Source organism: Uloborus diversus, chromosome 5 (assembly GCF_026930045.1).
Source record: "Uloborus diversus isolate 005 chromosome 5, Udiv.v.3.1, whole genome shotgun sequence".
Taxonomy (NCBI): domain Eukaryota; kingdom Metazoa; phylum Arthropoda; class Arachnida; order Araneae; family Uloboridae; genus Uloborus; species Uloborus diversus.
The window spans coordinates 51,559,396-51,577,402 of NC_072735.1; the positions used below are offsets into that span (position 1 = coordinate 51,559,396).

General features: G+C 31.0%; 1 protein-coding gene across 3 annotated transcripts in view; it reads right to left on the reverse strand.

The window, feature by feature from the left end:
* Nucleotides 1-2,417: 2,417 nt before the first annotated feature.
* LOC129222164 (cell adhesion molecule Dscam2-like) overlaps nucleotides 2,418-18,007 on the reverse strand; it is a 141,254-nt gene continuing 125,664 nt past the window's right edge. Inside the window, exons 7-12 of one of the 3 annotated variants that reach the window (XM_054856622.1) lie at nucleotides 17,513-17,692; nucleotides 12,490-12,670; nucleotides 10,409-10,494; nucleotides 7,413-7,578; nucleotides 5,679-5,809; nucleotides 2,418-2,767 (exon numbers count right to left, since the gene is read on the reverse strand). In XM_054856622.1, the coding sequence (XP_054712597.1) occupies nucleotides 2,694-2,767; nucleotides 5,679-5,809; nucleotides 7,413-7,578; nucleotides 10,409-10,494; nucleotides 12,490-12,670; nucleotides 17,513-17,692 (818 nt within the window). In that variant the 3' untranslated portion in view covers nucleotides 2,418-2,693. Of the gene's footprint in view, nucleotides 2,768-5,678; nucleotides 5,810-7,412; nucleotides 7,579-10,408; nucleotides 10,495-12,419; nucleotides 12,671-17,512; nucleotides 17,693-18,007 lie in introns of those variants that run through there. The other 2 variants (XM_054856621.1, XM_054856623.1) reach the window with 2 other exon arrangements.

Here is an 18,007-nt window from a genome sequence, read left to right on the forward strand (position 1 = left end):
AAACTTATTCTAAGTACAATTAAATCTTGATAGTTTCTTATCTTAGATAAAAATTAAATTTTCCTGAAAACAATTTAATTCTTTAGTCCTAAGAAAATGAAACTACAAATACGCTTTACATATTCGTAAGCAATTTCGAACCAATAAATGTTGCATCTGCAATTTTATATTTGTTATGTATTTAAGGAAATTAAAATCTTAAAATTTGCCAAAATAAATTTTAATAACCAAATTCTTGTGTGCGATACCTTTAGGTTCTTTCAACAAATTGAAAACATAATCGAAACCATAACATTATATGGTTGAACCTTTTTTAGTGTTGAAACTTATTTTCAATGATAACACTGACAGGCAAACAAAAAAAAAATGATTACAAACCAATACTTGATTCTGGTAGACTTTTTGAACTCTGGTTTCAGGAAAATACTCAAAAAATTCCTTCATGTACCTGTTTTTCATAAATTAAACATTCTTTTTTTCGTAGCCCCCACCAAGAACAGACATCTGAAAATAGTGTCATAAAATGCTATTTTAATTTTTAGACCTCTGGGACAAAGCATTTTAAAAAGAAGCAATTTTTAAGTTAATTAATGAGACTAAAAATGATTTTGTCTCAACAGTCATTTTTAAAACTGATGCAATTTGTAGAATGAATGTGTTAAAACTCCTCATTTAAATTCAGATTTCATAATAGGACTTTTATGAGAGTTGGGAGCGTCTGGAAAATGTGAACCCCCCCCTCATTTCATATTTCTGTGCACTCTCTGCTCAATTACTCTTTGATCTTTGATTGAAGCAAGTTCAGCGTAATGTTTATAAATATGTTGTATATGTACAGCGTTTTTTTTTCTTCGCTGCAGACGAGTATACATAATTTTTGGTTTTCATTTTTCAAATTTTAATCTGTCTATTAAACATACTAAATGGCACCACGGGATCGTCTGAATTCACCAGATTCCTTTGTTATATTTGTGGAGAATAAAACAAATACCTGACTCCTTTGTTATATTTGTGCAAAATTTATAGTAAAAAGACATAACAGATTTTTTGGATTGAGTACATTATACATGTTTCATTTGGAGACCTATGTGATGCATAGGATCCACATAAAGTGTTTCCACTCGTGTAGACAATGTGTGAAATTAGACAAAATGCGAGTCTTTTTGTTTCAGAAAAGGTAAATTTTGCGTTAAAAATACACATGAACCCTGGCAATATAGTACAATTGTGGCAATTCTTAATACTATATTTTTAATAGCATTATCATTTAGCATTTCCATTGTTTGATAAGTAAATTAGTTTGCAAAAAATAAACTTACTGGTATTTTGAATATATCTTATATCTAACAGAATATGCAAAGTAGTTTGTCCATATTTTAACCCCTGTTCGCGAAAAATCCTTGTTTGATTAAGAAAAATGTATAGTCTATCTAAAATCAGCGCACCACTCATAAAAGTCACTCATTACCATGCAAACCAGTTTTTTACGACCCAAACTTTGCAGTCCTGTGTACTTCAAATGTATTTAAAATAGCTTTGTCAAAATACAGAAAAATTCAGAGATCAGATTAAACATTTAATCTTGTTTCGATGATTTTAACTTCATCTAAGGTTACATAACTGTTACTGAGAATTTTAAAGTAGTTCCAATTACATCTCCCAAACATGCTACTTTTGAAAACAAAAAAAAAAAAAAATTAATAAATAAAAAAAAAGAAATTGAATTTTAACGTCTTGAACTTAAATTATGTTATTCTTAATCACGAATATCAACAGAACCCTACTTGTTGGGTTTGTTGCTACAAATGAAATGAAATGGAAATGATTGATCCAGAAATCCGCCTTCCACCCACTTCATGTTATAACTGGTGACTTTCTACAATAGGTAATACGAGAGATATCCAAAAAAAAAAAAAAAAACAAGGGTGCAGTTGAATTTCTAAACAATCTTTTTGGTTGATTAAAGAAAAAAAATGTTAACTGACTAATATTAAAGTTATTTGCACGCATGTTTGTTGCCATGTTTTTAAGGTTTTTTTTAAAAATTAACTAAAACATAATGCAGAAACTCATTTATATCATTAATTTTAGCTTAAAAAGAACAGTAAACAAGCGAAAAATATTTTTTTGAACAATGTATATTTCGCGTGCAATGTGACGAAGCGCTTTTTTTTTTGCTTCGACAATGTTAATAAGTTACTTATGGAATTTCCCGTTAAGCATGGCAAGCAATTAACATGTAAAAAATTATACTAATTTTGTTTAAAGTGACTTTTACGTTTTTACTCCTGCGGCAGTTTAAATGTATCTTCGTGTCGATTTTTGTTGGCTGGAGTGACTAATCTTTGTCATACAAAATCATTATCATATTTGTTTGCACTTTTTTTTGTAGTTAACAAACATATATAGTAGCATACAAATTTAATTTTACGCAATATTAGCCACAGTTGAGAAGTAATAAACAATAAAGGCAGATGGTATGAAAACAATTTTACTACATTCTTTGTTCCAAACAAACAATTTATGCATGCACGGAGATGCACTTTTTTGTTAAAAATCGCAACAAACATTCAAGGCAGACATTTCTGGGTTACGAAATCGCATTCAGTTCAATATGTACATTCCATTCAGGAGGAGAGTTCCGTAGGTGGCAGAAAGTTTTTTCATAAATATTGTCTTTGTATTCAGACGAGTCAGTGGACGGCAAGGGCTGTTAGAGCAGCTTGTTGACACTCAGGAGGCATAGCGACACAAAGAGAACTATTTCCTAAATTAAAGAAAGAACAAAATTTGTAATCATGATCTCAAAACACTTTTACTTTATATTGGAAAAGTTTCAGAGGTTGAATAACCATAAATTGTGTCAGTGAAAATAATATAGAACTAGATAACATTCTATCCTACAATACATACGGCAATATATTTTTTTTTCATTTCAGAATCATATTTAGGAGAAATTTAGATTTATGGAGCTATAGCATTTACGGAAATGAAATAGACACTTAGCATTTTACGGAAATGAAATAGAAAGCAGTTAGTTCGGCCAAATTACTTATTTATTCATTTTGCAAATTAGATAAATGCAGAAACTCTCCTAGAAAAATAATTATTGACCCCCCCCCCCCACCACAGCATTAAAACATTTTTTTGGAGAAATTTTGCTCTATAACAATAAAAGTGGAAATTTCTCACTATTTGTTTTTTATGAGGGGAAAATGATAAATAAAATATTTTTGTAATTTAAGTATTTGTTTCAAAAAATATTTTGATCACAAGAACTAGTATATAAAAGAAAAAATAAATTAATTAATCATAACGAAAGAATAAATGAAAAATGAAACAAATAAAATAATTAATACTTAGAAAAAATAAAAAAAATAGAAAGAAAAAATAAATGGGCGAATCAAGCAGTGAATGAATACGAAAATAAGTAAATGGATAAACAAATAATTGAGTATTTAAATGAAGGAATACAAATTAATTAAATAATAATTAAAATCGTTATTGATTGAATAAGCATACAAAGTGATGCCCTGCATGTACTTTAATAACACTAGTTAACAAAAATAACTTTTTGTCTGCATCCTGGTTTTAAACCGTCAATTTCTACTAATTTTAGGTCGAGAAAAACGAATATGGTTTTGAATTTTTTTTTATTAGCTCTTGTTTTCAAGATACATAAAAGCTGATTGGAGAAAGATGCTCAGCAGCCACACGATATAAAGGTAATGTTAAAAAGAAAAACAAAATCTTGTGCAATAAATGTTTTCAAATAGGTCCTGTTATATTAAACAATGTTTTTTTTTTTTTTTTTGGAAAGCAGTCGTTGTTTTTGGCTCATTGCTGTAAATGCTTCAATTTCGATTTTTTTGTACATCAAAGTAGGACCATTTCGTGCAATAGTTCAGCGGCATTTGGTTCTTCTTGCTCACTGTTCATAGTTTTAGTTAATAAGCAAAATATCCTGTAAGAATTGAACAAATTAGAGTTTTAAAGACAAATCATTCGTTAATGGTCACAGAACTTCCGTATGTATTGTTTGACCAACTGTTTTTAGTTCTCGTCTTCTCTGCTGCTTAGAAATACTTGTAATAAAACCCTAAAAGGCTTCCTGGGTGTCTTTCTCTTTTCTACCCTCACATTTTTTTTTTTTTTTTTTCAAAACCAATGATTTTTACAATTGCGCGTATTTGAAGGACCCCGTTAAAAACTATCTCCTTAACCTTAGCTTGTATATATCTTGTAAATTTCCCTGTAAGGTATTGGAAAACCTTCTTTGTTCGCAGCTTTCATGAAGTCTTTCATTATCCCCAGCGGAATGAGCAAAAGTGGAAGCAGAAATGGGTGTATCTACTAGATTCTGATTTCGGTCATTTCTCTTCCCAGGTTTTAAATTTCTTGAAGTTTTATCCCAACCAGGGGTCAAAGTTTAGAAGACAGTCAGTCTCATGGAGGGTTTTCTATCTACCAGGAAAAAAGAACATTAGTGAGAACTCACTATCCTAGTTGACTCTTTATCGTGAAAACTAGAGCTAATCTCAACTTTTTATGATGATTTTCGTGTTTAGCGAGGCAATATACTTCAGAAATAGATAGTATTGAGCAGGATGCATTTTTGGTGTTGATTAGTGTAATTTTACAAAGCATTTAAAGCAAAAAGAGTTTAATGTTAAATAAATAAATACCGCACTGTACATAAGTAGAATCTCTACTAATGATTGAAATGTCAATAGCATGATGAACGTTATTATTTTATAATAACAAACATAATTTTGACATACACAAAATGCGCATATATGTGTGTCGATTTTTGAAAATTGCTTGTATTATCATATGCTTCGATCTTCAAACATTACGAGATAGGTATAGTTAAAGAAGAGAAAATATTTCATCATTTTACATTGCCATGCTGCATTACTTTGCTCTACATTGCCCTCCTTGTATATAGTAGAGGCGAACATGTAAGTAGAACTTTCAATATTAATCATAGAATAGGATGGAGGTATAAAGCGATGAAATTTGGCAAAAAACTATCTTCCGAAGAAGCAGTCAAAAAACTCCAAACTTTTAAAAACTGTTGTCACACTGATGAACACCATTCAAAACATTTATGAAACAAAGTAGATACCTAGTTGAATGTGATAGAGAATTTATCTCAATAAACATATTCCTTGCGTCTTTGCTGTTGTCACGTGGTACTGTGGAGCGGAGAGGATATCACATTATTTCTTTCTATCCTTTCTTTTTGGTAATTACTGAACAGGTTATTTTGATGATGACTACAATCTGAGTGTCTTGCCTCTCTTGCGGATGATAAATTTTTATTACAAAACAGAGTACATATAAACAACGCATGAAAGAATTTACATCACAAAGAGGAGAAAGTACATCCAGAGCGAGGGTGGGAGTCGAATTCATCGCCTCAAGTGTGAAACCATCGCTTAGTCCACTCGGCCACTGAGACCCCCTTTATCACATTCCATGAATTAGGTAGATAATTTATCACAACAAGCATATTCTATTCAGATCTGCCGGTAATTTAGTCTCTCCGCTCCACAATGCCTTTTGACAACGCGAGAGACGCAGGCACTATGCTTTTTGTGATAGATTATCTATCACAATTAACTCTAAAAATAATTCATGTTGATGAGCGACAAAAAATGTATAAGTATCATTACCTTTTGGTTTACGAAAAATTTTAAGCTCTCGGTCTGCTTCAGTCTCTGAAATTTCAGGGCCTTCTTCGTCATCGTCCTGAGGCAACATTCGGAGGGATTCAAAATCATTTTCATCATCTGAACACTCCAGACTGGAAACAACATTTAACATTAGTTGATTCGTTGTTACATTGGATGGACAATAAACATTAAACACTCAAACCTGTTTTTTTTTTTTTTTTTTTTTTTGGCGATTTTTTTTTTTTTTTTTTTTTTTTTGCGCCGCAGATGAAAATTTCTATCAGATTGGGACACAATTGTCGAAATCATTTATGAAACGAGTGCGAAGTAGTATCTTTACTGCGACAGTCAGGGGAAACCCGATGTGAGGTCACTGTGACCTCTCAAAAATGTCATTATACAGAAAACTTTGTCATACGATTCGGAAAAATTATCATCACGGTTTTTTGTTTTGTTTAAAGAAGCAATTCCTAGTTATTTCGTAAGATTTTGTGTTATTTTCTACGTGAGATTTTTTATGCGGTCCCTATGCACCACATTACAAATTATATATATATATATATATATATATGAACGTTTCGAACGTTTTTTTAGTGCGATTTTGTATGCGGTCCTATCCACTGCATAAAACTGCCACTCCATGTTGGAGTTGGCACTTTAGTTTTACTGAAATCTTAAAAAGAATTTCGACATTAAAATTTTTAACAGAAAAGGGAATTTCTCGTTAAAACAGTTCGATTAGAGAGAGTATTTTTTTTAATATGAAAGTAAGCATTCAGAAATAGATTTTTGCTTCACTCGATTAACTTTACATTTTTATACTATCCATAAAGTGATTAAAACAATAAATTATTTATTTTAAATAGTCATGCAAGTTAAATACTTATGAAAAACGTTGCTTAAAATTTGTTGGCAATTTTAACTAATTTTTCACCTTACAAACAACAAAGAGAAATAATTGTGGGCATTTTTGCAGCACTTATGCAGTAACACACTCTTCTTAGCACTCATATTCGCGTGACAAAAATAATAATCAGTAAAACAAGAGTGTCGTGTTTTCAGCTTTCGATTTCATATTCCTCTGCAATAATTCTGCATACTACAGACATTTCCCTAGCATCTTAAGTTTATAGATTAACAATTTTCTTTCTTACACTCTATAACAAAAGTCTTAAATCAATCAGGCGCGACGTTTGTAACAAGTTTTTTCCCCGACAAACTATTCAATTGGCCAGTTCAGACACTAAAAGCATTAAAGCCTGACCGTTTTCTCAACTATAATCGGTTTTAATTTCGTCCCATAGATGAAATTGTCCTTAGCAAAACCGTTAATTACCATTATTCCTCAAAATATCGCATTTCGTTTTTCGTAATGCCAAAGTTTAATTCATCCTCTCTCCTTCCCCTAGATCACTTCAAATAAAGATGGTTTTATCAACAGTGTGAAACGCTGTTAGAATAAAAAAATGCATGTTTAGTTGCAGCACAATGGGTAATCTATGGCTGTGTAATTTGTTTTAGTTTTAGAAGTACAGTCAGATCTCGAGAACTCGAAGTTTATAACTCAATATTCCTTTATTTCGAAGTTTTTACTTGTTCCTAAACTATTGAGGCTGTTGTCGAAACTTACCATAACTAGGACTACAACAACTCGAGCGTAGCCGGTCCCTTGGGACTTCGAGTTATCGAGAGTTGACTACTTGGATTAAAATGATACCTTAGTAATAAACTAACCGTTGTTCCTGAGGATAAGTACTGAGGGTCGTCCGATATCGTGCCGGATACCAGCGGCTCTCCTCTTGCATGCGTCGCTGATATTCTTGACTAAGTTCAAAAGTGCAAGGCTCTGACGCTGGACGACCTATCCATCTAGACACAAGTTTCTCTCTGTCACAACACTCTGCATTAAATGAAATTATATTTCAAACATATGTTAGTTACCTGGAACAATCAACAAAGAGTAATTTATGTCATTAATGTAAGGCTTCAGTCTTGAAATTTTCGTATTACTAATCAATAAAATTTCCCAAATGCATATTAAGATTATGCTTTCCTGTTTTAGCTTACCTTCTATCAGTTTTCTTTTCAAAAACATATTTTGATAAATTATTTCAATTGAATTTAAAACATTTCGTTCAACTTTTAACAACTCGTAAACGTTAACAGCACCACCGATTGTAAAATTTAAGTTACATAGAAGTTAAAGACATATCGAACCAACGTTATGATTAGGAATTTTTAAATAGAACACATTATAATATATACGAGTACAAAAGTAGAATCTATTACCCTTCCAATTTAATTTATAACGTTATATAGTAAATGCGAAAGTTACTTTGTTTACATATTTAATTGTTTGTAGTTATTTCACGCCTTAATTACTCAAACGATTATCATGAAAATTTTAATGGACGTTGTCAGGGGTTCAGAATGCAACATAGGGCACCTTTTGTTTAGAATAAAAGCATCCAAGATTTTTATTCCAATTAAAAAAAAAAAAAAACGTAAATTTGCGATTATCTCACCGAAAAAACGTCATTTTTGTTTGATTTTTGCACTACGTTAAAGCCCTTAAATAGCTGCACAATGATAATTCAATCCAAAGTTCGAGGAATAATTACAACCCCCCCCCCCCCCCAGTTTTCATTTTAAGAAAATTCTATGTTCTAAAACGAGGCTTAAACTTTTTTGAAATTTTTGAAGTATAGTCTGCGGTTTCCGGTTACAGAATTAAAATTAAATTCGCAACTCCAATAAACTATAGGGGCGCTGCAGCCACTGGCTAATGGCGGATGAAAAAGGTAAAACAAATGCACGCCGTAACTTATAACTTGCTTTGACGCTTAGTGAATGACAGTAATTTTTCATCGTGTTTGTGGGAAGCTTTCTTTTCTATTCTTCTGAAATTTTATAACACCACAAACTGTCTAAAGCCTGTAATTTACCCCAAGGAAAACACGTGGAATGGAATGCTTTACCTTTTCCTTTAGTATTATTAATCACCGCAAGTAGCGTATTCGAGCTCTGGAGTTGTGAATAAAGTTGAACTTATGATTCGTAGCCATGATGTTTTTGTGAAGAGAAGTAATAGATTAAGTCTTTAGTTTTTCTTTTTTTTTTTAATATCACATCGTTTGCGCTTTCTGCCAGTTTTAATAACTTTTGTGGAGCATAATAGGCTAAATTATGATAAACTGATAAATACATTAATTTTTGAATTACTTTTTGTCTAGGTGTTGAACTTTTTTTGAAATTTTTAGAATTTAATTCATTGATACATTCTGTTGTCAACGTGAAAAGACCGTGCCTAGTTCCGTTTGATAAAGATGATTTTAAAGAAATTAAAATACATCTAAATTTAAATTGTTAGTGATAAAACTGCTGTTTTCTAAAAATTGATAGGACATTTTCCGAAAAGCCTAATTTCTGAATATACGGTACGTGACATCTTTTTTTTTTCTGGTGGATTGTGTATCGTCGTTCAATGCAGCTATTAATATACAAATATTACTTTTTTAATTATTTTTTAATTTTTTTTAAAATCACTTATCAAAAAAGAAATTGTTACATTTGCTCCAACAGGAAATATTGCAATCACCTAAATAATATCCGTAAAGGGAGGTTTGTTTTACAAGCTTTAATGGAAACAAATGTTTACACAAATTCTGAAAAACAAAATTGCGGATGTTACTTTAAGGGTATTTTTATACCCCAAACCCAAAGCATTAGGAACTGTATAAAAATATAAATGGTATTATTATACATCCTGAACTAAAAATCTAATATTGATCTAAAATGAATTATGTTAAGATATATTTGGAATAGAAAATGCTAATAGAGAGTGTCACAAAAAAGTTTAAATGTGAAACAGGTACAGACTACGAAAACGTCGCCGCGAACGTCATCAAGCTGTGTTGATAACAAAATACAAATCCAATCCAAAAGGCTGAATCTCGTCAATTTCACTCATCCTCCTATCAAAAGGTTGGACCAAATTTTTACAAATGCTTCAAAAACCTCGACTACATGCATTTATTCCCGGTAATTTCAATTTATTTACTAGTTATAGAAATTTAAGTCTTAAAAACTATAAAACAAGTAGAAATTATTTGATTACATTATATTCTTAGATTCCATTCAAAGAAACCAATATGAAGACAATGTGAAGACAATATGATGTAAGATAAGATGAGGTTCTGTAAGACGCACTTTTGAAACTAATTTCTAGAAAATCAGTTAAAAGTTTTGACTATTATCATAACACATACTCTGTCGTACATAAAATTTGATCAAAGAAGACAGTAATTGTCATCAATAGCGGAACATAATTAATTTGAAACATAATTATATTTTAACGTTGTTATAATAATCCACATTTTTTGTCCAATCGATTGTAACAATCAAACAATTAATATAAAATTTTAATATGAAATCGATAGCAAATATGTAATAAATATGGTATTTTTTAAAATAGCAAACTCTCAAATAGAAAACTTTTTATTTCTCTTTTAAATCAAATATTCTCCCAGTGAGTGAAAGTAAATTTAATCTGTAATATTTATTTTCTGTGAAGGATTCATACTATTGCAGAATTTCCTCTTTTAAAACATTATTGAAACTTTTTGAACAACACAATATGAAAAAGGACTTCATTTACTGCGTTTGTCCAAATCCTAAAGGGGAGAATTGCGAAAAATAAGGTTAAATGAAGGAAAAACTTCTATACGCACTTACGAGGAGCTTCATAGACGTTGGTTGTTGTTGGTATGGATGAAAGTTGTATCCGCTTGATTTGCGAATACTGTTCCTGGAATTCCTGCTTGGAAGAAAAAAAAGAAGAAAGTAAAATACCACTCTCTTGTTCGGATATAAATAAGTAATTGCTTTATTTTCGAAAATCTTCAAAATTCTTAAAAGAAATACTTAAAATTTTGTACTCTAGAAAAGTGAATCTTTTTTTTTTTTCATTTTCATATATTTTTGTAGCAAGGCATGCGTGTTGAGAATATTTTGTAGAATGTAACCATCCAGGCAAAATTTTGTATTTACTATAATAAAATACGATACTAACCACTTGTATTACTAGTTAAAATTTATTACCAAAAAAAATCGACATGATGATAAGAGAATAACTTAACATTGGAAATACGTTTGTAATTTCCAAAACATGTGACCGCATTTCAATAGAAAAAAAAATTAAAATGCAAAAAAATATATAAATAAATAAATTTCAAGGGAAGTCATAACGCTGATATATGACATTTAAAGCAAACATTTCTTTTAAATTTTTTCATGATCTTTCAAGTCTTTATTTTTATTTAATGACTTTTTTGTACTTGTGTGCGTAGCTGAAAAAACCAAGTGAAGAGCTTTGCTTTTTACGACCACTTTAAAAAGATCATAAGATTCGTTTAAGTAGCTTTCCATTATTTTTATTTTAATGAATTCAAAAGCGAATGTGTTCACGTAGGCGTATGAATATTAGATGTACTTTATTTTTTTAATGTAGATCCAACGTAGTCAAAGTTTTTTTTCCTTTATTTTCTCCTAGATTAATGTATTGATTGAGACTATCAAAATATAGTAAAATGCTATAAGTTTCAGCATTAATTTGCGTAACATAATATGTTACTTTTCATTATATATTTTATGATGAAGAGTACTTTGTATTAGGTTAACATTAATGTGAATGCAATTTTATGTTTACATCATTGCCAAAAAATGCTAGTTAAAAATAAAATCTTATATGATTAAATTTTAATGCGTATTAAAGTTTATTTTTTTACTTACTTAAAAAGCGGAAAAGGTTTTGTTAAACTATTTTTGCTTAATTTAATCCAACTAACACCTGAAATTAAAATTTCTAAAATGACATTTTAAAGAATATCCTTGAATTTATTAAGTTATTTATTTTTATTTCGCTATTTTGTTTTACTTCACTTTTGAAGAGATTTTTCTTTTAAGTGAGATACGTATTCACATCATTATATACAGAAGAAATGTTATTTTATAGCATAATCAAACAACATTTTAATTGATAGGGTGCCATCTATCTAGTGATGATTGACGAATGACAAAATAAAAATGTAAAACAAATGATGGATTTTTTAATTGAAATCTTTAAAAGTAATAATAATAATAACATTGAAAACAAAGTTGTCTTGTCCAATACGTATTAACTAAGCTTTAAATCATCAAAACTCTCCAGCCTCTAATCTTGCTTTTAATATCTGCATTTAAACAAATTTATTTTAAATTGAACACATGATGACAGTAGAGACAATACTTAATCTTAGTGTACAAACGATAGTAAGTAAATCAATCTTTTGATGTATCCTAGTCGTTTAGTATTTACTTGTTTAACAAGATGCTTCGAGTTAATTTCAAAATTCTTCAGAAATTCATAGAGCGCAAGAAAGAAGTTTCCTTCCATTCACTTTTTATGAAAACAAGTTGAACATTTTTTAAAAATGCTCGAGAACTGTTTTGTAAATCACTTTCCATCATATTTCCTGAGAAAAAGTATCCACGCAGGATCATGTTACACCATCATCACTAAAAGAAAAAGCTTTGAAAGGTATTTGTTGCCACAAAGGGATAAAACTGCAATAAAATATGAATTGCTTCTAACCAAACTGAATTTGTCCACTCGCATAATTTTGAATTACCCACGCGGGTAAGAAGTTATCATTTCCCACTCGCTAATTCCCCTCTTCATACGAGTATTTTGCATGCACTAACCCTTCTAACTGGAAAAGGTACATCGTATGTGTGGCTTCCCTGAGGATCGCTAGGAGTTCTGGTACTCGACCTTAGGCTGTCACATTCGCTGCCTTCTTCCACGACGTACCCGGGCACTCGGGTTGTGGCGTAGGGAGACGGGAAATATAAGGAGTCTTTTGGAACCTCGTATGCAGTCTCTCCGTGGCCTTTCTTGCCCAGGACACTCATGTTCAAAGTGTCTCCTTTGTGTGAGGTGCGGGATTGACCGTCTGCGAAAAAGAAATTCGAAGTTGTAAGCATCAAGGTAACATTTTCATGCTGAATAATAAAAGATTTTAGCACGAAGTTTATCTGCAGGAACTTATAGGAAACTGCCCCGAACGTATTTCGGGGTGGAACTCCTTTTTCAAATATTGAAACAGTGCACTATGCATTGAAAAGAGGTTTCCTTCGTGCCCCGAAACACGTCTCTGCGGTTTTCTGACTGTTTGGGCATGTGAAAGTTGCCTTTTTATCTTTTATCGATTACATGCAAAGTTATTTTAAAAACTTAATTTCAAACCAATTTTTATAGTTTTGACATCTACAGCGGGTTTCAAAAGCTTTGCAAGTAAACCAATGGTTTAAACCAAATGGTTTTTAATACTTGCGAAACCTTTTTCAATCATAATTTCCCCCCTCCATGCCTGATTAAAAAAAAAAAAAAAAACACACAATAATCAATCGTGACTACTCAAAAAATAATAATAATAATAATAATTTTAAGGTCTAAATTCAAATTATTTTTTTCGCAATCACTAGTTGCGATAGTATCTTTCTCGTTGGGTTTCTTGTTTCTAAAAATCAATCATATCGCAATCATAATTACGAAATCCATAATTTGAATTCAAGGCTTCAAAATTTATGTGACGGATGCTGGATGTTGTGATCTGGATATTTTTTTCACCTAAAGGGCGTTGTGAAAAATCGAGAGGGTCGGGTGTGAATCAATTCGACCCTGAAACACATAGACACCACCACCAAGGAGAAGGGACATGCTAGCGGAAGAAATGTTGGGGGGGAAACGAATCTACACAAAAACAGTGCTAATTCAATTCTGACGAAAATCGCTGAAAAGGAGTGCTGATTTTTTTTTTTTTTTTTTTTTTTCAAAAATCACGTAAATGGAAACTGTCAAGGCGTCATCTGAACAAACTATATTTCTCTTTTAAAAAACCTGCAGCTGCTGTAAATTAAAGTGACAATAATATACAATAAAAACATACGAGTTACATAAAAAGGTATTCAAATATGTTCGCAGAAACATTGACGCAAAACACACCTTTTTTATTCGTTTGGTATATAATATTTATTCATCATTATTTTTGTTTTTTAGTTTAACGATATTCTTTTTTATACAAGCAACACTCCAACATAATTGGAATGCAATGGTAAAACCAAAAATTGAAAGCTGATAATTTAAGCAATAGATTTTTAAGCAAAATGAGCTAGTAAATAATTTTGTTCATTAGTATGCTTGGGTGTAATGTATTACAATTATATCTTTTCTGTTTATACATTTTGCATTAAGAAAATCAGACGCAAATTTTTCATGCAATCTCTTTTCCAAAACAAACGTGCGTAAAACAATACAAAATATCAATAGCAAAATCAAAATTTTTAACAGAATGACATGTGTTTAATAAACTCATCAATATATGATAGCTTTTGGTAGCTGCACCAGGCATATCTACTGCGCATAAAATCCAATTTGCAATTCCTTTTAAAAATTCCAAAGCTTATAGCTTAATGACACTTTCTAAAAACTGCTGAAATTTAAATATTTTAATGCAACTCAATGCATTTAGCTCTCTAAAATATATTTTTTTAAGAAATCGACCATTTCTCTGTATGATCGCACAAGGTGGTCGGATTGCTTCCACTAGAGGTAAGAGAAATCCGATCGATTTCCGTTTATCGGATTTCACTTAGTTTGAGCATTTAAACAACATTAACCACGGTTAAAGTAAATGTCGTGAGCCTTAAGGCTAACTTCTTAAATGTTTGTTTTTTCTTTGCTTTCAACTTCAACGCCTGTTTTCTTTAGCAAATGAGGCCTGGAAAGCGATTTAAGTTTGAGGAATAAAAATATATTACGTATTTAGGAAAACTTTGGCTAATGTGTTATACCAAAAAACTTCTAAGTTCTAGTTACTTCTAAGTATTTGCGCATATGAAAATCCTTTCCGATTTTCATACAAATATATAAGTACCAAAAATAAGAAAATACTTGAGATAAAAAATTAAAATTCCCAACAAGATCTCGACTTCAGACTCGTGATAAATAGCTTTCAATAAAACTAAAAAATGGGAAAATACACTTAATGAACAACAGAATAATCAGCTATGTTAAATAAGATTACGGAAAAATGAACACTCTGGTCTGAGTAATTACTCCATTTATTTATGTACGCATAAAAAAAGGTTAAAAAATTCTTAAATTTATTTAACCTAAGAGAGAACAATTGGGCCTCGTACTTTTTTAGCATAAAATTAACAGATTTGAAGTAACTTTCATCAAATCAATTGGTAATAAAATAGTTCACTGGCAGTAAAATGTCAATGTACACATCTGACATTAATTTGAAATATTTCAATGAATTTTTTTTTGCATGTTTTCCAATAAAATAAAAGTAAAAAACACTTAACTTGTAATTAAAATATTTGAAACTTAAAAGTCAGGTAGTCTTAGTCCCATGTTTTTTTTCTTTTAGTCAAGTAATGTTTCATTCTTTCTTGAACTGTTGAAATAAAACACTGGTACCGACTAGAAACTTAAGGCAGAGATAAAATCTGGTTTAAAAGTAGATTAGTTATTACTTTAAAGAGCACTTAACGTAGAAAATGTAATAAGTAAGGGTGTATTGATTGAGTTATTTCAAAAGCGGTTTTAAATTCTAGTTCAAAAAGTTTTAACACCAGTGATTACAGGAAACAAAATCTGGCTAGTTACTCAAAAAAAAAAAAAAAAACATAAATGCCCAAAATAATTAAAGCTTTTTTTTTTTTTGCAAAAAATCAAGAAAATAACTAACACATTTCTTCGTCGGTTGGATACTAACGACGGGAAACATTGAATTCAATTGCAGAAATACCTTTAATATTCCAAATTAAAAAAGGAAGAAAAAGTTTTCATAGAATCATTTAGTATTGAAAAAAAAACAAGGTTAGTTATCAGGGTGTTTCGTACATCACAGCGTTTCTTATGACCACAGCTCGCTACAGGAAGATAATCGTCAACTTTTGTTTAAAAAGTTCTAATGATTCATGCAAATACGCATAAAAGAAGAATAATTTAATCTGCATATTTCCTTCATTAAAGCTAGCGGCGCCGGCTCGAACGTAAATCGATTTCCAATTATTGACTTTCACTTTAGTAACTTCTATTCATAACTGCGATTTATTATCATGAAACCTCAATAAAATTATTGAAAAAAAAATACGGGCCGTACATGTAAAATTCCGTTTCTACTTTTCTTCAAACTTTTGAATTACTTAATTATTAGCTAAACCAATTCTGAAGTACAGAAGAATTAAAACACAAAGGTGATAAATAAAATGTTACTATTGTTTTCTTAGCTTCCAGGATCTCAAGAATCTTTACTCTTTACGTAAAATTAAAGGTAACCCAATGAAAATTAAAGCACATTGGATAGAAGTTCTCTTGAAGATTTTTTGTTTTTATAATACAGACCAGAAACATATCAACCCCTGAACAAAAACCTCCAGAGGCATTGATTTGGAATGGAAAATGGGAGGACTTTATGACCACGATAGTATTACCCTTAACAAACTTAGAGGATCTTCGCTTGGCTAGCATGAAACCCGTTACGCTGAGTCCGACGGATCATCGAGCATGCCGTCACAATCTTGAATTAAAGCACACAGAAGCAAAAGAGTGAAAGTGAAATTTGTTTCAAAAAATGGAGTTTAAAACCAGTAGTTTTTGTACAAATTGCAGAAACTCTTATATTTTTAGGAGCAAGAGATGGAGATAGTAGCCCTGGATGGTAATCTTATGCACAATAATTCTGTAACACTTTTCAATGAAAGCTTACATGTGGTTTGAACTTCGAACGCGATTAACTCAAAACTCTAAAAAGTCCCCCTCCATTTCAACGCTTGTCACTGCATCAATTTACTTTCTGGAGGAAGGAGACATAACTTCCTAGCTCACAGGCTATCTCGAAGGCCTAGCTCGAAGGTTAGCTGACCAAATTGTCTCAGTTAGGCTGGCAATTTGGAGAGCGCTTCTTCACTTTTACAACTGTGCCGGTGACCAAATTTGGTGAGAAGTCCGATTTCCACAATACACAGAAGCCATAAGGATTCATTTATGGACTAGGCAACCATTCACAGCGTATCAACACATTCACACAAAGAAAGGACAAGGACAGGATATTGACAGTATATCCATGCCCGGTGCGGGATTCAAATCCAGAACATATTTATCCACAGTCAGATTTCTCAAACCACTAGACAAGACGGCCGTCGAGTCATAACAGTGCTTTCATGCATATAAACTAAAATACTAGAGTTAGCTATATGACTTCAAACGGAATGTTCCAGAAGGTTGACCTCAGACATCCCCTCGCTGCAAGCCTGAAACTTCAGACTGTATTATATATATTTCATAAAAAACTATTCCTTTAAAAAGTTTGAATTAAATTCGTGATTTTTCTATGAAAAACATAATATTCTTCGATGCGGTATCCAAGTATACTAGCAGCATTTTAGGACTGGCACTCAATTCAGTATATTTGCTTAAAAGGAGTAACTGCAAGTTATAACGAAAAGCAAAGTGCTCCCAGAACTAAACAGGCACACTTTTCACATACAGTCGTCGAGTTCATGTAATTATTTAGCAGCAAAGGCGAGATTTTGTGTCTCATTAAGTTATCTCCTTTGGTAAAATGTAGTTATTTAAAATCTAAAGTGAATCTATCTATAATATATATATATATTTAACATTACATTACTCATCCATACAGTCATTAATAATGATTATATGCTTCATTATTTTTAAATAAACTTATAGGTTAATTAGACGAATAAAAAGTTCAAAATCTTACCAGCTTGATCGTAGTGACCCCGTCCATTATTTGGAGGATTGCGTCTTGTGTGCAAGACGCAAATCACTATAGTTACTACAATAACGATGACTACAGCACATACCACTGGAACTATAATGCTTAAATGTTTGAAAAATCTACGATCTGGAGAAATAACAGTTGTAGGAGGCGCCACAGTTCCTAAAAACATATATAAATAAATTTAGAATGTTTCGAAGAAATATTACCCAAACAAATATATTTTCTCCGTTATTTTTTAATTTTTTTTAAAATTTCTTTTACACTAATTACTGCATTAGTTTACGTTCTGAATACAGCAGTAAAAATGTGTTTAGAAACATTAAGTAAGAGCAAAGATCAAAAATATTTTATTTTTATTGTTTTCGACAGAAGTAAATTGTAAGTTATCTAAATGTAAAAATCATGTAAGATATTGAAAGCATTAATCTGCTCTTCACCTATTTTCCCAATCATGCCAAATACGATTTAAGAAAT